At 44.9% G+C, this 21701-nt stretch overlaps 1 protein-coding gene across 3 annotated transcripts in view; it reads right to left on the bottom strand.

Moving 5' to 3' along the window:
* arhgap36 (Rho GTPase activating protein 36) overlaps positions 1 to 21701 on the bottom strand; it is a 310907-nt gene that overhangs the window by 37489 nt on the left and 251717 nt on the right. For all 3 annotated transcript variants that reach the window (XM_078547031.1, XM_078547030.1, XM_078547032.1), the window contains exons 5-7: positions 14466 to 14661; positions 5518 to 5573; positions 1862 to 2012 (exon numbers count right to left, since the gene is read on the bottom strand). In XM_078547031.1, coding sequence (XP_078403157.1) covers positions 1862 to 2012; positions 5518 to 5573; positions 14466 to 14661 — 403 coding nt within the window. The remainder of the gene's footprint in view (positions 1 to 1861; positions 2013 to 5517; positions 5574 to 14465; positions 14662 to 21701) is intronic.

Genomic DNA, 21701 nt, shown 5'->3' with positions numbered 1-21701 from the left:
TCAGATGAATTTCAGGGCAAAGGCCTGGCAAATGGAGTATAATGTGGGCAAATATGAAATTGTCCCTTTTGGTAGAAAGAATAAAAAAGAAACATATTATCGAAATGGTGAGAGATTCCAGAGCTCTGAGATTCAGAGGATCTGAGTGTCCCAGTGCATGAACCACAAAAGGCTAGAATATAGGTACAGCAAGTAATTAGGAAAGCTAATAGAATGTTATGATTTATTGCGAGGGGAATTGAATACAAAAGTAGGGAAGCTATGCTTCAGTTGTACAGGGCACTGGTGAAACCATACCTGGAGTACTGTACTGGTCTCTTTATTTAAAGAGATATGTAAATGCGTGAGAAGCAGTTCAGAGAAGATTTACTAGGCTAATACCAAGAATGGGCAGATTGCCTTAGGAGGAAAGGTTGGACAGGTTAGGCTTGTATCCATTGGAGTTTAGAAGAGTAAGAGGTGCCTTGATCGAAACCTTTAAGATCCTGAGGGGTCTTGACAGAATGGACGTGGCGAGGGTGTTTCCTGTTGTGGGAGAATCTAGAACTAGGGGGGTCACGGTTTAAAAATAAGGGGTCACTCATTTAAAACAGAGATGAGTAGAATTTTTTCTCTCACAGGGTCATGAGTCTTTGGAACTCTCTCCCTCAAAAGGCAGTGGAAGCAGAGTCTTTGAATACTTTTACGGCAGAGCTAGATTGATTCTTGATTAACAAGGGGGTGAAAGGTTATCAGGGGTAGGCGGGAGGTTACAATCAGATCATCCATGATCTTATTAAATGGCGGAGCAGGCTTGTAGGGCTGAGTGGCCTACTCCTGCTCCTAGTTCATATGTTGTCAGACTTGCCAATGGTTCACTGGATCTGTACATAATAGATACTGGAAGAATGAGTAGGGAGGATGCATTGGGGACATGGAAGGGACATGGAACATGTGGGAGGCATAGCGGGAATAGAAATTATGAGGGGCAATGGAGGGAGCATGGGAGCTGAGGGAGGGTAAGCATGAAGGTTTGAGGGACCAAACAGTCATGATTACAACTAGGTTGACATTCCTGTAAATGGAGGTGGGCTTTCTAGCCTGCTAGCTTTGCCATCCGCCTGTCTCTGTTGCAGCCTCAGGCTTGTCTCTGGAGGTGGCGGGTCTGACTCCATCCCGCTCCCACCTTCCAGGAATGAAGGTATGGCAGGCAGGTTTGTCGAGTAGAGAACTTTCCCAACTCACACTTTCCATCTCCTTCATGAAAATCCGGCCTAAAATGTCTCTCCCTGACCAATCTTCTCACAGCATCAGAGCTGAGAGCAACAGTTCAGCATGAAGTGATATAGGAGGAATGTATGTACCATTTTGGTAGACGTAGCATCAAAATGTTTTTTTTTCCCCTAAAAGAACGCCCAACCCCTCTTCTCATGAAGTCACTATCATATGCCAGAGGACACTTCTGGTATTGGTTGTCTTCTGGCACAAGGGTCAAGTAACCATTCTTTCTTTGTGAACCTTGAAAATTATCTGTAGACTATTCAACTATGGATAGCATCTGAGTCAATCCTGATCTGATCTTTTTCTGACATCAACAAACATGCATATTCCAGAAGAGGACACCAAATAGTAATCGAAAGCAGGAACACAAGCTGATTTCCCACTTTTTAGCCCAGGGTATTGAAACCAACTGTAAAACTCCAAATGCAATCTCAGCCTAGATTAATCAGCACTGCTTAGACCTGGAAACCCACCCCCAATCCCGCACCACAATTTTTAAAATCTCCATTTGAAGGAAATGGAATGTGTTAAAATGGAAATATCTGGCTAAGTTGTTTTGCTGTCAGTATTGCTGCGAGCTAAGTGGTTTCATCTCACTTACACATAGTGTTGATGAAGGCTGAGTAGAGTTCCTTGGGGAGAAGAGGGTCTGGCATGTCCCGCAGGAATTCTTTCAGCAAAGCTGCCACATCATGGACATTGTGCTCTTCATCCAAAACTACTTGCAAACCTTGATCAAACTCATCCCGCAGCTGAAAGGCACAAGCAAATAACTTGTTTATAGGATTAAATAATTAGTATTCCCCATAGTACCACAGCATCAATTCATTAAAAAATACTCGTTTGAAATAGAAGTTCTTAGTGCCAAGTTCTATTAGCCAATTTGTTCACAGGTCACCTTATTGGTCAGTCACAAATGGTTTAGATTGAATATCACAAAACATACTCACATCCTGATGTGATTAGATTAACATTTTTTGGATGTTTTATTTTGCCTCCTCCAATATTCTTCCTGATTTTCAACTCCCCCCACCCCCTCCCCACCCCTCCCCCGTCCATTACCCCCAAACTACCTCTTCTCTATTGAAGACAGTGACACACATTCCAAAACCTTGCCCAAGTGGCAGCTATTTCTGAAGCTCATCATTTTTCAGGCTATTTCCTCACAGTGAGATTACAACAGAGCCCGACCTTACCTTCAGCCAAATCCTTGACTATTTTTTTGTTCTCCTTAATCTGTTGGTCTTTTAGTTGAGATTCATTAACTCAGCAAAGACCAAGGATCAAACCTTGGATCCACAGTTTGTATTGGTCAATATCACACCATATTAGTGATTTCTTTTTACCTACCGGTTGCATTTCACTTCCTAAGGCAGATTCTTCATATTTGACCTGCCTTGCTTCGTGGTTTCCCGTCTTTGCTTTGAAAAGTCATGCAACAGATTGTGATCATCTTTTGTACCTTCTACCATGTTATAACATCTGTAAACTTGAGGTCATCAAAACTACTACCCATTATCTAACTCACACCAAGTCCTGTACACACATCACCCCTGGGCTCACTGACGTACATCGGCTCACGGTTAAGCAGCACTCTGTCATTAAAGTTCTCATCCTTTTTTCAAATCCCTCATGGCCTCGTCCTTCCCCATCTTTGTAATCTCTTCCAGCCCCAAAACCCCTCCAAGATATCTGAGTTCCTCTAATTCTAGCCTCTTGAGCATCTGTGACATCCCTGACTCCCCTGATCCCCCACTATCAACATCCTGAAGGGTTACCATTGACCAGAAACTGAACTGGACTAGCCATGTAAACATTGTGGCTACAAGAGCAAGTCAGAGGCTAGGAATCCTGCGATGAGTAACCCACCTCCTGACTCCCCAAATCCTGTCCACCATCTACAAGGCACAAGTCAGGAGTGTGATGGAATACTCCCCATGTGCCTGGATAAGTGCAGCTCCAACAACACTCAAGAAGCTTCGCACCGTCCAGAACAAAGCAGCCCACTTGATTGGCATCCACAAACATTCACTCCCTGCACCACCAATGCACATTAGCAGCAGTGTGTACCACCTACAAGATGCACTGCAGCATTTCACCAAGGTTCCTTCAACAGCTCCTTCCAAACCCACGACCAATACCATCTAGCAGGGCAAGGGCAACAGATAGATGGGAACACCACCACATGGAAGTTCCACTCCAAGTCATTCACCATCCTGACTTGGAAATATATCGCCGTTCCTTCACTGTCGCTGGGTCAAAATCCTGGAACTCCCTTCCTAACAGCACTGTGGGTGTACCTACACCACATGGTTCAAGAAGGCAGCTCACCACCACCTTCTCAAGGGCAACTAGAGATAGGCAATTAATGCTGGCCCAGCCAGCAAAGCCCATATCCCATGAATGAATTTTTAAAAAAAAATTAATTGTTTCATTATTGGTGACCATGCCAAGGCCCTGTACTCTGGAATTCCCTTGCCAGCCTCTCCACTCTGCTTTTCTCCTTTAGCATACTCCTTAAAACCTAGCTCTATTATCCAGCTTTTTTCCCAACTGTTGTGATAATCTCTTTACATGCCTCAGGCCTGGATTCTCGCTCACGAGGCAGGTGCACAGAGTTGGGAAATTTCCTGGCTCACTGCACCCACCTCAGGAGATAGTGCCCTGGATATTGGAAACTTCATTCTGGGGACGAGGAGGCAGGTGTTGGAGTCAGGCCTACCATCCTCGAAAACAATTCGGAGGCAGCACAGGGGCTGCCGAGTGCCTAGGTGGGCTGGTTAGAAGGCCCACCTCATTGCTTTGAGCTTTAATCCCAGTTGTGTGGTTGAATATTATGCACCCTAAACCTCAATCCTCACATCCCCTCACCCTTCCCACCCACTCCCCATAACCATGCCTACTCATGCCAATCTATTCCCCCACCCACCCGCAATGGCCCCTCATACCCTCCATGCCAACCCATGCGCCTTTACCCATCCTCATGCCCCTCATACTTTCCATGCCAAACTATGTCCCCACTCCTCCCTCGGCCCTTTATAGCCCCTATGGCAAATTAGTGCTAACTCACACCAATGCATGATCCCCCACACATCCCCATGGCACCTTATAGCTCCTATGCCAACTTAGTGCCAAATTATACCAACACATGACTCCCCATACACCACCCTTTGCCCTGACACCCTCCATGCCAACTCACCTAGTACCTACAATGGACAGACCTCAGGACCCATGCCAAGAGAAATAAAGTTCTACGCATCTATTACAGACTGCACTATTTAAAAAAATTCACATTGATAAAAGCCCATTCAATACATTTGAATCTAAACAAATACTTAATTCATTATAAAAGCAAACATTTGTATTTATAGTCCCACATCAAAGACAGCTAAGCCCTTAAACCCCCTTGGAGCTGTTAATCAAACAGTAAACCTAAAGCCCCCACTGTGATAATGATAGGTTGTAGAAGCAATCAAGCAGTAATAATACTATAATGATAGCCCTTAGGTTATGTCAACAAATAGCTACTGAAACTACAAGTATTGATTTCTTCAATTCAGGCTGGCAGGCTAGTTTTTTTCAAAATTTAAAGGGCAGGGGATTTAAATAACTTGGCAGCTTGACAACTCCACAGACCTTATCCATCTTTTATGAGCATTTGTGTCTACTCTTATAAATTGTAAGTCTCACACTACAAGAAACATATCTCACTCCAATGAAAATGGGATCTGTTTGAACATTTAAGTTGATGTTGCAGTTATGGGGCTTTTCAGTCACTCTGGATAGATGAGTTAAGATGAACCAAATGAATGCCTTCATTCACGTTATCTGATTTTCTGAACTGAAGCCCTTCCTTTTTATGAAGGTAATGGGGTTGGTGTGATAAGCCCTGATACCATTTACCATGCTGTAAATGCTTAATATCCCTATCACTTGGTGGAATTCCTGTTGTTAGTCCAGTTGAATCCTTCACTCAACAGAGAGTATGAGAGGGTATAGCTTTGATTTTTGCTTGATTATAAAATTGCATAGCTACCCACTGTTCTAGTGGGGTACCTAGACATAGACTTTGAGAGACTTGGCCTCTCATTTGCTCTATTAGCTCTTGCATTTTAAGTTCTAACACTGTGGTGTAGATACCCTCGTAACATACAAGATAGTGTAAAATAAATGGATTTGTTTTGGACAGAAGACTGGCTTATATTATCTGGAATCCATCTCACTTGAAATGTACTTCATAGGATTTGAATTCTTTACCTGTCGAACCCTTTTCTTGGAACTTCCAACTCGGAAAATACCAACAGTTTGAAGACCTGAGATAAAATAAATACCAAATTTAAAAATGTAACTTTTGACAGGTGAGCTTCAGAAATCATTAATACTCACAAAAAGCTGGCAGCATCTAATATTCCATAGAACTTGCAAAAATATTAACCACTACCTCTTCTTTCCTGTAACATACTATACTCCCTTTTACATTTTAAAGAAATAAACTGAACGTTTTTAAAATTCAATTTATATTTATGGGGAAAAGTGGTAGAGTAAGCAGCTTGGAAACAGAAATAAGCTTTAGATATTTAGAAATTAAGAAAGTAGAAAAGTTGGAAGAGGTTAATAGGGAGGAGAACATAGTATAAAAAGAAAAATCATAATACAGAAAACAAACAAAATCATACCAATGGTATCCAAACTAAATCATATGCATAACAACCCTGAATATAAGATACAAATAAGATATATATAAAAAAAGATTTAGTGGTTAAAATATAAAATCTTCTCATTTCCTGGGCTATGATAGTGTATGGACCAGAATTCCAGCGGGCTGTAGGGTGACTGCGAGGATACCTCCTTTGCATGGAGCCCATGCTATTTCAATGCCTAGCCATAACTGGGAAGGAGGTTGCCCAAGCATCCCATTCCAGAGACCACACACAATCCTCCAGATCACTGTAAAAGTAAATTAAGAATGCTCACCATCTTCAGTGGTCTGATTCCCCTCAGGTGAGACTTGTTTAATCTTCTGAAGAATAGTGCATCTCATCCCATAGGATGTACCAGCCTTCAGTGTCATGCTGATCCCTGGTTGGTGGGGTAGCAGGAATCTACTATGAAGGGAATCTATGTTCGCTCAATAAAAATGGCTTTGTAAATGGCAGGCAGAGATTGTGCCCTTACAAGATGGAGTAAAAATCCCAATTAAGGCCAGTACCCAGCATATCTGGATCCTGGCTCTCTCTGAGCTGCTCTGGTAGGGTAGGTTTGCACTGGAACCAAAGCGAGAGTCCGGTAGAACAGCTGAGTAAATCCCGCCCAAGAATCATGACACAATAGCGACAACTGAAACATGAATGCACTTGGGTCAAGATTTGCAATTAATTATTCCTGGGTGAAAACTTTAGGTAAGGATAGGGAATGAGCAGGAGTGGAGGGGTTGTGGTATTAATAAAAGATAATGGGGGAGAAGGTTGTTTGTGTTGCACCTCGAGCCAGACTTTCACCGATTTCCTGGGGACAAGTGGTGCCACAGGCTGCTAACTGTGTGGCCAACACAGAGTTCTTCAATAATATCAACAGGGAAATTCATACAGGTTGTGGCCCAAGGTGCTGCCTGAACTGGGGAATTGATGTAAGTCAGCATAGCATCAGTTGAAGCAGTGCTACACAAGCAAATTTCTCCCCCAATATCATGGCAGTAGATTTTAAGAAGTTAACTAGAAAATTGAGTCAAACAGAATTGCTTTGAATGAAGCTGCAGAATAACAATGGATTAGTTATATTCATGAGAGACCACCAACCGGGGAAAGGAAATTTCTAAAAAATTCAAAGAGGCAAGCATTAATAGTAGTCATAAATATTAGACAATTTAATTATCCAAACACTCACTATTATAGGGAACATATTTATGGGAAAATAAAAGGTTGTTTTGTTTCATGTTCAAAACTGATTTCTCAGTCGGTCTCAAACACAGGGGGCAGTACTTCACCTGGTTCTGGGTAATGAAGCAGAACCAGTTGGCTGCCTAAAAGTAGGAGAATATTTGCAAACAACCTGGAACACCAAAATATAATTAGACTCAGTACAGGAATTGAAAAAGGAAAAGAAAAATTTAAGACAAGGGTACTTCTATTTGCAAAAATAAATTATAGTGAGATAAATAAGTACCTTGGATAGATTAAATGGAATGAAAAATAGTCAAATAGAACCATTAATTAACAATGGAAAAAATGTAAATAGGAAATGAAATAGCGACAAATCAAGTATATTCCAGTAAGATGAGGAGGGAGTGTATCAAAGGCTGGGTCCCATGGGTGGACGGGGAGGCTGGATTAAAATTTGTGCTCACAAGGCAGATAACAAATATAAAAGTTATAACAAATGTAAATATAAAAAAGCTAAAAGAAAGGAGATAAAAAAAAGTTAAGGCGGCATGCAAGGAAAAATTTGGAAGAAAGGCATGGAAGGCAATAAAAAGGATTTCTATTGACACAATAGTTTTTATAAGTTTTAGTCAGAATTTTCCAGCCCCATTGACATCGGGCGTCAAGGACAAGGAAAGCCAAAACTCTGCCGGCGTGAAACCAGTTTGGGATCGTCTGCTCCACCTGGCATTTGTGGGCGCGTTTCCCACCGCTGCACGTCAGGAACGTCATTTTAATACATCTGCACGTAAGTGTAAGCCCCACTTTCTGGAATCATCCCCACCAAGTCACATTTACCGTCCATGTCGGCATGACTTCAAAATGGTGTGCTCTATGACTACCTTCCAAACATGTGCACCTGGTGAATGAATTTTGAGGGGAACTTGGAGGCAAGCGCACACAACTTTCCGCAGTGCTCACGAGCATCACCCACACGACACCAAAGAAGAGGTGCCGAGCATTCGGTGGGGGGGCACAGGTAGTCACTTTTTCCTGGCTGGTTTTCAGTGCGGTGCCAGGACAAGGGCTCCAGTGTGGGCAAGGCCGGGGTTTTGGGGAGCGGGGAGGGGGGAGGAGGGAGGAGAGATCAGTTGGGGGTAGGGGGCAAAGCAGCACAGACAGACTGAAGGAAATCCTCAAGCACATGCTGAGAGGCAGGGTGAGTGGATTGGGGGGTGTGGGGGGGCGGTGAGGGAAGCGGCCATGTACTTGGAAAAGCTTGTCAAAGGTGAGCATTCTTCCACAGCTGACACTGTTCAGCTGCAGCACCGTTGACACGCTTGGAGTTGGGCCTCTGAAGCTTTTCTGCCCAATCAAACAATGCAAAAGCATGAAAGTGCCACCAAATGTCCAGAACTTTTCACCCCTCGGACGCAGGCTGCAAATGAATGTGCGCTTTAGGGGGCAGCAGAGCAATTGGCCGACTGGGCAAGTTGTACAATCTCCTTGAGAAAGGTGGCCATGGAGCAGTCACTGGTGGAGGCGCTCACAGCCTCTTGCAATGTTTTTATTAAGGCTTGGATCAGTATCCATAATAGTTCAAGCTAACAGTGCAGCCTTCCAGTGTGGGATAGGAGAATGCCTGTGCCTGAGCTGAGAGCACAGCATGCAGTCCAGTGGCTGAAGCTGTCGCCAATCGGTCAAGTGGAGTGGGGTGGAGGTGGGTGGGGTTTCAGACAGCCAATGAGCACACTACATACTGGGCATCCAAGTGGTGCCCAGCACTCTCCTGTGTGCATGAAGGGGCCTTCAGACTTAACCAAGAGAGGTTCTTAGGACACCTGTGCTAATCCATGTGTCTCTCTCTTTGATCCTGCAGGAGGAGGACATCAGGATCATGGAGCCTGGTGATTTAGCGGTATGCCTCATGGCTTACAGGGAGCAGAGAGTGGCGGAGGCGCCTGGCTCGGCAAAGTGGGGAGCACCTCCCTCAAGATGAAGGAGCGGCAGGGCCTGCTGCGCACACAGCTGGAGATCCATAGTGAGCAGTCGCTCGTAGGTTCCTCACTAGACCCAGGGTCTACAGACAGTGCTTGTCATTCCTGCAGGTGACCGAGAACCAGTGTCACCCCGAAGACTGCGCATGTCTAGGGAACTGATCGCTCACATATGCTACCTGCTGCAGGATTTGGCACCATAGGGGCATGGAGGGCATCCACTGCCAATGGCCATGAAAGTGACGCCGGCGCTCAATTTTTAAGCCAGTGACTCCTTGCAGGGCTCCACTGACCTGTGCGAGGTCTTGCAAGCCTCCACACACAAGTGTAACCAGGAGGTCACAGACGCCATCTTGGTGAAGGCATAGAATTTTGTGCATTTCACCTGGGATCAGGAAAGCCAGGAAGCAAGAGCGCTGGGATTTGCGCAGATCACAGGTGCATGGTGTCATCGACTGCACTCATGTGGTGCTTAGATTTCCATGACAACAGGAAGTCAACTAAGTCAAACACAGGGGCTTCCATTCGCTGAATGTTCAGCTGGTGTGCGACCACCACAAACACATCCTACAGGCCTGCGCACAATTCTCAGGGACCATGACTTCTACATCCTTAGCAAGTCTCAGATCCCTGACATCTTCCAGGGTCCACAGAGGCTGCAGGGATGGCTCCTCGGGGACAAGGGCTACCCACAGAGGAGTTTGTTGATGACACCCATGCGGCGGCCTCGGAGTGCAGCAGAGCGATGGTACAACAAGGATCATACCATGACCTGGACTTTGGTGAAGCAAACGATAGGCATTTTGAAAATGAGGCTCCAGTGCCTCAACAGTTCTGATGGAGCATTGCAATAGCCCAGAAGGAGTCGTGCATCATCGTCACTTGTTGCATGCTCCACAACCTCGCTCTGTAAAGGGGGGATGACCTGGCTGAGGAGGAGACTGAGGAGCTGCATGTCTCTTCTGATGAAGAGGATGTCAAAGGGGATAATGATGCTGAGGTCCTCAAAGGCAAGGATGCCGGCAATGTGGCCATCGCATTGACCAAACAAGGCAGGCATGCTCAGGAGGCCCTCATAGCTGCAAGATTCGTGGATAATGATGATGAGATGCAGTGACGACAGTCCTGACATACTCACCCTGCATCTGTGAACGTTTGACTCCTGTGTGGCTGATGGCAGGGCACATACTCTCAGTACTCAGGTTCATGTCATGGGGATGCAGCAGAGGCCCTAATAGTTGCTTGATTCCAGGAGGATGATGAAGACATGTAGTGAGGACACTCCATAGGTCTTCACATTACCTCTGAGAATGTCTGACTCCTGTCTGGCTGAGGGCAGCTCGCTTGTGCTCTGTGATCAGGGTCATATCATGGAGATGTAGCCGTGAAACTTTAAATGTACCTCATCTTTTGTCAGACTTCAGCACCTGACCCCTTCAGGAGCACAGCATTACTGGTCACAGATGCTGATGAGATGGGGGCCAGCCCCAGCTCAAAGGTGCTGAGAGCACACAGAGAGAATGTCAGAACTCTAACGCCTGCTCACAACATTCTGGCTGCAATGAGAAGCACCATCGAGGTGCAGGCATCAGTGATGTGTCCAGTGAGTGTGAAGCCGGACCATCACTTTGATCTGAAGGTTACACACTGCACAGAAAAGAGGCCCTGGACTGAGACACCTGCCTTTATCTTGTGCAGAAACCAAGTTTTCACATCTGAGTGACACAACACTCCTAACAAGGAGCCACAGGCAGGGAGACACACTTGAGAGTTTATTTACAATAGTGAACATTATGTACAAGTGATTAACATCCATGCCCAGGCTGTGCAACTACATCTTCTTAACCTTCCTAACCCTGCTGTTACGACTTGGTGCTCCCTCGACATCCACAGCAGAGGTGGAAGAAGCTTATTAATTGCTATGCCCTGTCTGTGATGACCTTGACGAGCCTCCTCTGGAGAGCCAAGACCTGGAGGGCCCCGGCCTGCTTTCAGGGTCCTGTTGTGTGGCAGTGACACCCTCCCCGGCCTGTGGAGCTGGAGCTGCTGGGGTCACAGGAAAAGAGGACTCGGATGGGCAGGACACTCCCTGAGTCACCTGGGTGGATGACCCCGGAGCGTGCACCTGCTGATTCTCCTTCCTATGGGTGCCCGAGGGCTCCTGGCTGACTCCTTGAGGAGAATGGGAAGCTGGAGTGAGATCAAGCTTCCCCGCACCCCTCTCACGTTGATACTGTTGGGGGCCAACTGTGGCATCAGCGATGGAGTTCAGTCCACCCAGCAGTGCAGTACCGATGTCCTGGACCAAGGTCTCCATGGCAGTTGCCATCGTACCAGTGTTGACTTCGGTGTTTTGGCATGCCGGCGCTATCATCTCAGACTGAAGCTGAACGGACTCCTCCACTGTGTCTTGCAATGTGAGGAGTGCAGCGGACATCCCTTCCTGATGTTCCCGAGCTTGTCTTTGCAGCTCCAGCAACTGAGGTATGACCGAGTCCAGAGTCTCCTCATCTGACTCAGACTCAGCAGTAGCTGAAGGACCTGGATGCAGTACCAAAAGAAGCTGAATGAGCTCACAAGAGTGAATGCTTCTTCGAATGCAACATTCCAACATCTGCACCACTAGCTTGAGATACTGCTCAATGCACCGCATTCCCACCTCTGACCTACCAACCATTCCCATCAAACAGGACTCATACCTAATATACATAGCTTCACCAGCCCCTCACACACTTAGCATTACTGCAAGCATCACACCCCCATCTCACAGCTAGACCACACTACCAGCTCTTACCCATGACAGCCACATCACGCGAAATCAACGTATGGCATTCACTGATACTTACCTCTATCTTGCAGGATAAGGACCTGCATAACTGAAGGCAGCAGCAGCTCACCAGCAGAGGACAGGCACCGCTGTATGCCCTCATCCACATGATGGCAACAGAGCAGCTAGGACTGAGGCTGTGGCCAGCAGTGGGGCTGATAGGATTAAAAATGATGGTATTCTCATTCCTAATCCTCCTCCGCACCCAGAATCCGACTCACTACATCTGGGTTCGCTTGCCACAATTTCTAATATAGCCCGCTCCCCTGGACCCAAAATCCAACATCTGGGCAGCAACATTTTCACAAGTTGGATTTGTGGAGCCGAGAATTCTCCTGACTCTGCACACCTGACTCGCGAACAAAAATCCAAGCCATAGCCACCAACTTAGAAAGTGACATTGCACATACTTTGGAGGGAAGCATAGAGATGGGACCTGCACATAGTGAGCCACTGGGCACAAACAACCTGCAGCCAGAGCCGGGGAAAAGAGACTTGCTAACGCCAGCTCCACAAAGAGCACAGTAGCACATGTTTTCTGCAGGAGAGGACTCCATACAAGGACTTTAGTGAGGTGGCGTGCAGGAAAAGGCTGATGGGATGCACAATGAAATGCTTAATACGCTGGAAGGCCTGCCAGAAAGCCTGCAGTCACTGTCAGAGGACATGGCGCAGTCAGCACCAATTTGGCACAAGGCTTTCCCAGTCAGCTACCCATGCTGAGATGGTGTAATCCAAAGCCAGGTCTCCAAGACCCACAGCTGCTCCAGGTCATCCTCAAGGCCATCTTAAGTCTCCTCTACTGCAGCCTTCCACTAGCCATGCTGCAGCCACTGGGGTAGCACTGCATACAATCACTAGGACAGGCAAAGGCACCCACAAGACAGGCACTGAAGAAATACACAAGGGTAATTAGTAAACTTTTGTACGGAACATTGGATTGTTTGTTTGATAAAGTTGGTTTGGAATATTTGTTTTGAGGTAGCTTTTACTTCAACCAACAGAACATTGTGATGGTCAATAACAGAGCGAAGATTAAGTGTGGAACTGTTCGTGAATGGGAAATTGTGGTATGTTCACTGGGTACTGTAATCAGATGAACCAATCATGGACATCCAGGCTGGGATATGTTGGCTGCCTCGTCTTCCTTCTCCTCTTTCCCCTCAGCCGCTTGTTGTATATCTGAAGGCATGGGTTGTGCCTTCACGCGGACCAGTCAATGGAAGCATTGTTTAAGCCCCAATGGTCTGCTCAATAATGTGCTGTGGGGCAGAATGGCTCTTGGTATATGCATGCTGCCTGCATGTGCTTTGGTTGCGCATGACAGTCATAGCAAGGTGCTCTGCGGATAACCCACTAACTACCCTTTGGTTTGACATGGTGGCTCAAATGCTGAGGAAATAGTGGACTGGCACAGATGACAGTCATCTTGACTGTTGTCAGGATATCGGGCATTTACCTACATGATTTGCTAAGCATGATCATGCACCAGCTGCACATTCAGGAAGCAGAATCTCCTGTGGTTGAGGTACATTCCAACATTTATATGCAACATGTACAAAGTAACATGTGTCCAGTCAATGGCACCCTGCACCATGGAGAAGCCCACTATCCTCTCCCTCCAAGCCACCCCCCATCTGGCTTGGGAATATATCGCCGTTCCCTCAGTGTCGCTGGGTCAAAATCCTGGAATTCTCTCCCTAACAGCACTGTGGGTGTACCTACACCACATGGACTGCAGCAGTTCAAAAAGGCAGCTCACCAAGGGCAATTAGAGATGGGCAATAAATGCTGGCCCAGCCAGTGAAGCCCACATCCCCTGAAAGAATAAAAATAAAATCCTGCCAAAGCAACGTACATGCTCTGCCTGCTACTCTCTGGAAAAAGAGATCGCAATGTTTTCCTCACTCCTGGCACATCTTTATCTAGTAGTGGATGGTGAACTATGTTAGAGATGCCACCCACTCCAATATGGAAGAGGTCTGACAAGAAAAAATTTCATGGCCACAGTCACCTTCATAGCCATTGGCAAATCCATGACCACCCTGCTCTCAGGCTGCAGGTGTGCCTGCAACAGGGGTCAGGTTTCAATGAGGATGTCACACATGCCACACAAAAGCAAAATACTGCAGATGCCTGAAATGTGAAATAAAAACAAATCAGCAGATCAGGCAGCACTGTGGAGAAGGACAGAGTTAATGTTTCAGGTTGAAATGATCTTTCATTAGAACCTGATCAAAAGTCATCTCAACTTGAAACATTGATTCTCTTTCTCTCCACAGGTGCTGCCTGCCCTGCTGGGTATTTCCAACATTTTTCATTTTTCTTATTACATCGCACACATTGTTCCTCACTGAGGTTGAAGTTCAGGTAGTAGATTTACTCCCTGACCACCAGGACCTCCTAAATTTCCGATAAAATAAATGTGAAATGCCAGATAATCAAAATGGTATTAGAATATTCCAGTTAGCACAAAATTGAATATTTACTTTCATTGAATTGTTGATGTTTATTGCTGCTTACCATATTTTTCGATGTGCTGACAACACTGCTGCACTATTCTGGGGACCTGCTGGAAGATGGGGTTCAGACTGAGCTTTTGTTTGGTCTTCCTTACACTTTTCCTTTCTAGTTCCGTTGGTAGAGAGAGCTGAAGGGCTTCTAGCAATCGTGACTGATTGTCATCCAGGTCAGTGATGGAGTCGACAGACACTGCACCCTGCAAAAAACAAGTCCATAGAAATTATTCCACATTCCTGCAGAGTGACTCTTAGATATGTGACAATAGATTAATCTAGAATATGGCTAGCTCACTGTGGCCAAGCAAAGATCTCTGTGGTAATTATGGTTTAATCTCACGTGTAGTATGCCTTCAGGAAGAAAGTTATAAAGGAAGATCACATGATCTTGTGTAACCAATAGAAGAGGAGCGCGGGCTACCTCGGTAGTCAGTAGTCTGTAGTAAGTAAATAAGCATAATGTTTTCCACCTAAGAATTGTTTGCTGATCAACTCTATCTATAGTGCCAACTCAGCCATCCCACAACAAGCGTGCAACTGGGATCCACAAGTCTCAACAAACTGGCAATGAAGATAAAGTAAGGATAAAGCATTAATAAAGCGAGGATAAATCGAGGATAATAGGAGGATACAACAAACTGGCGCAGAGAATAAAATAAATTAATGGAAGAAATCAAGAGAAATGAAATCGGGCTGTACCTCGCATAGTAATTGTAAGCAAAAGCTCCATTCAAATCGTCGAAGCAATTCACTCTTAGAATGCCGCAATTTGGAAGATCCTTTTGATCTAGCCGCAGATGTTTGGTCTCATTATACTGAATGCCTCACATTCTTTTTCCAAGTAAGCAAGATTACAGGAGAAGAGAAGAGGCGAGCGATCCTCTTATCTACATGTGGGAATAAAGCCCACAGCTTGATTCGAAGTTTGGCGGCACCCAGTGCCTCAGATTCAAAAAAGTTTGATGAATTGCCGGACCTCGTGAAGGGCCATTACCAGCCAAAGCCCTTGGTTATGATGCAACGGTTCAAGTATAACTCAAGAAATAAAGTCCCGGGGGAGACAGTTGCTTGTTATGTGGTAACTTTGAAGCAGTTAACAGAACATTGAGAGTTTGGTACGTCTTTAAATGGCCTGCTCAGGGATCGTTTAGTGTGTGGTGTGAATGAGGACACGATACAGGAGAGGTTACTGTCGGAAACAAATTTAGATTTTAAGGAGGTGCTAGAAATAGCACTGGCCATGGAAAGCGCAGTGAGGGATTCAAAAGCCATACAGGGAGCGCAAAATGGTGCCATCCTCCACGTTGGGTGCGAAGCCCCAGCCAAAAAGGACGTGAAAATGCAAGACTCTGCTGAGAAGCGGGAAACAGCCACCGCTAGCAGAAAAATAAAAAGAAATGACTTAGCAGCAAAAACAAGGAATAATTGCAATAGAAGTGGGAACAAGCAGCCTTATAATGATTGGCAGTTTAAAAAAATTGAATGTATTTACTGTTATTGAAATGGACACTTATTGAAACAGTGCAAGGAAAGAGCCAGGCAAATTTTCAAGAGCCTGAAGCAACAAATTCAGATATTTATTCATTGTTTAATTTGAAGGTTGGAAAGACAGAACCAATACATGTAACAGTGAAAGTAAATGGCAAACCTGTTAGAATGGAACTGGACTTCCACTACAGTAATTGGGGAACATACCTTCAGATATCTGAATTATGGGGAACACCAATTAAATTTAGAAGAAACTGATGCCAAATTAAAAACATACATGGGTAAAGACATCCAAGTCAAAGGCATAAGCAGGGTAGCTGTGCACTCTGGAAGCCAATCGGTAAAGCTACTCTTGATGGTGGTAGCAGATGAGGGGCCAAGCCTCCTGGGTGAAACTGGCTAAAGGAGATTAAGTTAGAATAGGCTGAAATTTTCCAATTAAGAGCAAGTGGGTTACCAGAGCTACTACAAAAATACGCTATAGTCTTCGAGGACAAATTTGGGAAGATCCAGAGGTGGCAAACAAAAATTCATGTGGATCCAGAGGCAACCTCCCAATTCATGAAGGCAAGGCCAGTACCTTACACTGCGGGAAAAGGTCAACACTGAACTGGACAGCTTAGAGAAACTGGGCATTATACAACCTGTGCAGTTCTCAGGATGGGCAGCGCCCACAGTCCCCGTCCTTAAACCCGACCAAAGCGTCTGAATTTGTGGAGATTACAAATTGACGGGTAATAAAGTGGCAACGCCAGACAAACAGCCCATATCAAAAATCAAAGACCCTGTATGCCAAGCTGGCAGGTGGAACCACCTACACGAATCTTGATATGAGTCATGCTTATCAACAACTAGAGTTAGATGATACTTTCCAGGAATTTGTTGCAATTAATACCCACAAAGGGGTATACCAATATACTCGATTGCCTTTCAGCACCTCCTCAGCTTACGCCATCTCCCAAAGAACAATGGAAAGTTTACTGCAGGGGCCACCCCAGGTTGTAGTCTATTTAGACAAAGTTCTGGTGACAGGATTCACTGAAAAAGAGCATTTGGCAAACTTAGAAGTAGCCTTAAAACGTTTCTTCCAGGTTGGAGTGTGTTTAAAAAAAGAAAAGTGCACGTTCCAAGCAAGGGAGGTAATCTATTTGGGTCAACAGGCAAATTCACAGGACATCCACATGGTTGAGGAGAAAGTGAGAGCCATAAGAGAGGCACCTACGCCAAAGAACACTCAGAGCTCAAATCATTCCAAGGAGTGATCAACTATTATGGGTGGTTCTTTACAATTTGTCTACAGTCCTGCCCCCCTGCATTATCTCCCCTAGAAGAACCAACATTGGTCTTGGGAGGCACCCCAGAAAGAAGCTTTCATAAAGGTGAAACAATTGTTGCATTCGTCCAACCTATTAGTGCATTATGACCAGAGGAAAGAATTGGTGTTGACATGTGACGCATCCCCCTATGGAGTGGGAGCAATGCTCTACCACCGGATGGACAATGGCATGGAACAGCCTATAGGATATGTATCAAGAACGCTCACGACAGCAGAAAAGCGATACTCAGATAGAAAAAGGAGGCCTGTTAATCATCTTTGGTGTCAAGAAATTTCACCAGTACGTACACGGCCGTTATTTTACTATCGTTTCAGACCACAAGGCATTGCTAGGATTGTTCAGCGAAGACAAGGCTATGCGACCCATAGCCTCAACAAGAACATAATGATGGGGCTTTAATCCTGCAGCATATGAGTATACTTTTGTACATAAGCCTGGAAATCAAATCGCAAACGCCGACACCCTTAGTCATTTGCCTTTACAAGGAAATGATGAGGATGTCCCAGTTCCACAAGAACTTGTTTTATTGTTAAATTTCTTAGATTCCACGCTGGTGTGCTCGAAACATCTGAGACTGGACAAGTTGGGACTCAGTCCTATCTCAACTACGAGAATAAATGCTTCATGGTTGGTCACAAGAGCCCGTATCTGACAAAATGAAACTGTACTTCAACAGAAGATATGAAATAACCAGCCAGGGTGGTATCTTATTGTGGGAAGCACAAGTGATAGTTCCTCCAAAGAGAAGAAAGTCATTGTTAATTGAACTACACTGTACACATACAGGAATATCCTGAATGAGGACCATAGCACGCAGCTATCTATGTGGCCTGGGATGGATGGAGAAATAGAGAGTTTAGTGAAGAATTGTGTGCATTGTCAGCAACTGCAAAAGTTAGCTTCAACAGATCCGTTACACCCTTGGGAGCGGCCAGGAGACTATGGGTGCGATTACACATTGACTATGTTGGAGCTTTCATGGGAACAATGTTTCTGCTCATGGTTGATGCCCACTCAAAACAGATGGACACATATGAGGTGAAGCCACCAACATCTTCTGCTATATTTAAGAAGCCACGTCAGAGTTTTGCCATTAAGGGACTACCAGAAGTAGTTGTTTCTGATGACGGCACGGCATTTACGAGTGCTGAGTTTCAACGGTTTATCAGCCTCAACGGTATCACTCATGTGAAAACTTCACCATACCACCCTTCCTCAAATGGAGTGCCCGAAAGGGCAGTTCAAACATTCAAGTCAGACATGAAAAAGTTAACTGGAGATTCCATAGCAACCAAGCTAGCATGTTTTCTTTTCCATTATAGGACCACCTTTCACATAACAGGTGTCATTGATGAAACGCCGTCTCAGGATGAGATTGAACTTGATAATGCCGAATTTACGGGGGAAGGTGGAAAGGAGTCAGGAAAATCAGAAAACTAGACATGACAGGCATAGTCGTGAGAGGAAATTTATGTGGGAGAGACGGTACTTGTGAAGAACTTTGGAGAAGGACCAAAGTGAAATAAGTGAAAATTGTAATGGTAAATATAAAATGCATTTCTGAGTAAAGGGGGAGGGATATGGTAATTATGGTTTTATCTAATCTGTAGTATACCTTTAAGAAGAATGTTATAAAGGAAGATCACATGATCTTGTGTAACCAATAGAAGAGTAGCACGAGCTACCTCTGTAGTCAGTAGTCTGTAGTAAGTAGCCAGTAGTATGGAGATAGGGTTTGATGTGAAGGCACACATGAGTTGCTGTTGAGTACCTTTGTAAATAAACAGAATGTTTTCTACATAAAAAGTGTTTGCTGATCAACTCTATCCATAGTACCAACTCAGCCACCCCACAACAAGTATGAAACTGGGATTCACAAGTCTCAACAATCTCCCAATGTAATCCAGAATAGTTGCTTTAAATAAAACAGCAATGAAAGAAGGAATGCAGAAATCCTTATTGCACCATAAGAGGAGTTGTGGTTCTCTCTGCCTGATAACCCAGCTTTTATGCCACATCTACTGCCACTAGGACAGCCTGAAACAGTTATCTTTATGTTGATGGCAAATGTATCACGTGATGTGGTTAGGAGAGAGTGATGACCTGTATCTTTGGGTTAGTCTGGGGAATCCTCAGTATACAATTGAAGTGAGGTCTCAATTTGGTATGAGCTTGAGAGTGTGTAAGGGCTTCGGGTACATGCGAACAATCAATAAGGGATGAGGAGGACTGAGAACAATAGTTAGGTGATGTAAACTCATGAAAAATTAGGGAATGGGACGTGGGCTAATGTGCATGCATAGTACAGAGAATACAACATTGGTGGGCCTGAGCCTGGTGAGCATTTGGACCAAGTGGGCACTCAGATCAGTGTGTACTCATATAACGGAAAGGATCAACAAGTGCTGGGACAGCAGTAAACATTCAAAGCGAAAGCTGTGAGTACTTATCGGAGCAGTAAACACTCAAGGCAGGCAGGGATACTGGGGAGCAAGTATCAATAATGATTAAGAAGAACAGTTGAAGGCACAAAACAGTATTCTGCCTTCAGATCACCAAGGTCTGGGCTTGTCAATATTTTGTCTAGATTAGTGGAACAACAGGAACCAGATAGTGGAACAACAGGAACCAAATGGAATGGTCATGGATAAGGGAAACCACAACTATTGTATAAAGGAAAACACAGCCAAAGACAGACTGGAGAGAAGAACTGAGCCCCAGTGAACAAAGAGAAGAAGGGAGAAGGGTGAGAGCTAACAAAAAAATATAAGTTTTGTAACAAGAAGTTTAAAATAATAGTTTGTAAGATGTTGTCTGACTATGATGGTGGTTAACTGAAAATAATTGCTATGTTTCCTCTGTTCTCAGATCCTCAGGCTTAACAGGGTAGCATATCTACCACAGGCTAACGAACTGATGGTGTAAATCTTCATTTTATATCATACTTGGCACAAAGGAAGATGGTTGTGGTTGCTGGAGGTAAATCATCTCAGTTCCAGGACATCACTGCAAGAGTTACTCTGTTTTTTTTTTATTCGTTCATGGGATGTGAGCTTCACTGGCTAGGCCAGCATTTATTGCCCATCCATAATTTCCCTTCTTCAGAGGGCTTTATGAGTTAACTACATTTCTGTGGGTCTAGAGTCACATGTAGGCCAGACCAGGTAAGGGCAGATTTCCTTTAGTGAACCAGATGGGTTTTCACAACAATCGACATTGGTTTCATGTTCATCATTAGACTTTTAATTCCAGTTTTTTATTGAATTTAAATGCCACCATCTGCCGTGGTGGGATTCTAACCCAGGTCCTCAGAGCATTACTTTGGTCTCTGGATTATCAGTCTAGTGACAATACCAATATATTCCACCACTTCCTCAGGCTGGTGTCCTAGGCCCAACCATCTTCAGCTGCTTCATCAATGACCTTCCCTACATCATAAGGTCAGAAGTTCACTGATTATTGCACAATGTTCAGTACCATTCACGACTTCTCAGATACTGAAGCAATCCGTGTCCATATGCAGCAAGACCTGGACAACATCCAGGCTTGGGCTGATAAGTGGCAAGTAATATTCATGGCCATTGTCTGGCACCTGTGGGACATCTCCAACAAGAGAGAATCCAACCATCTCCCCTTGAGATTCAATGGCATTACCATTGCTGAAGCCCCCACTATCAACATCCTGGGGGTTACCATTGACCAGAGACTGAACTGGGCCAGCCATATAAATATTGTGGCTACAAGAGCAGGTCAGGGGGTAGGAATTCAGCAGAGAGTAACTCATCTCCTAGCTCCCCAAAGTCTGTCTGCCATCTACAAGGCACAAGTCAGAAGTGCGATGGAATACTCTCCCCTTGCCTGGATGAGTGCAGCTCCAACAACATTCAAGGAGCTTGACACCATCTAGAACAAAGCAGCCCGTTTGATTGGCACTCCATCCACCACCTTCAACATTCACTCCCACCCCCACTAAAGCACAGTGGCAGCAGTGTGTACCATCTACAAGATTCACTGCAGCAACTCACCAAGGCTCCTTCAACAGCAGCTTCCAAACCCATGACTTCTACCACCTAGAAGGACAAGGGCAGCAGACACATAAAAACACCGCCACCTGGAAGTTCCCCTTCAAGTCACTCACCATCCTGACTTGGAACTACATCGCCATTCCTTCACTGTCACTGGAACTCCCTCCCTAACAGCACTGTGGGTGTACCTACACCACATGGACTGCAGCGGTTCAAGAAGGCAGCTCAGCACCACCTTCTCAGAGGAAATTATGGATGGGCAATAAATGCTGGCCTAGCCAGCGATGCCCACATCTCGTGAAGGAATTTTTAAAAATCAATTTTTAAACAGTAATATTCTCTGACAAAAATATTGAATTATGGAAGACATTTGCTTAGTAATGTAAGGGT

The sequence above is a fragment of the Cetorhinus maximus genome, chromosome 8 (assembly GCF_964194155.1).
Source record: "Cetorhinus maximus chromosome 8, sCetMax3.hap1.1, whole genome shotgun sequence".
Taxonomy (NCBI): Eukaryota; Metazoa; Chordata; class Chondrichthyes; order Lamniformes; family Cetorhinidae; genus Cetorhinus; species Cetorhinus maximus.
This window is presented reverse-complemented; position numbering and strand designations above follow the sequence as displayed.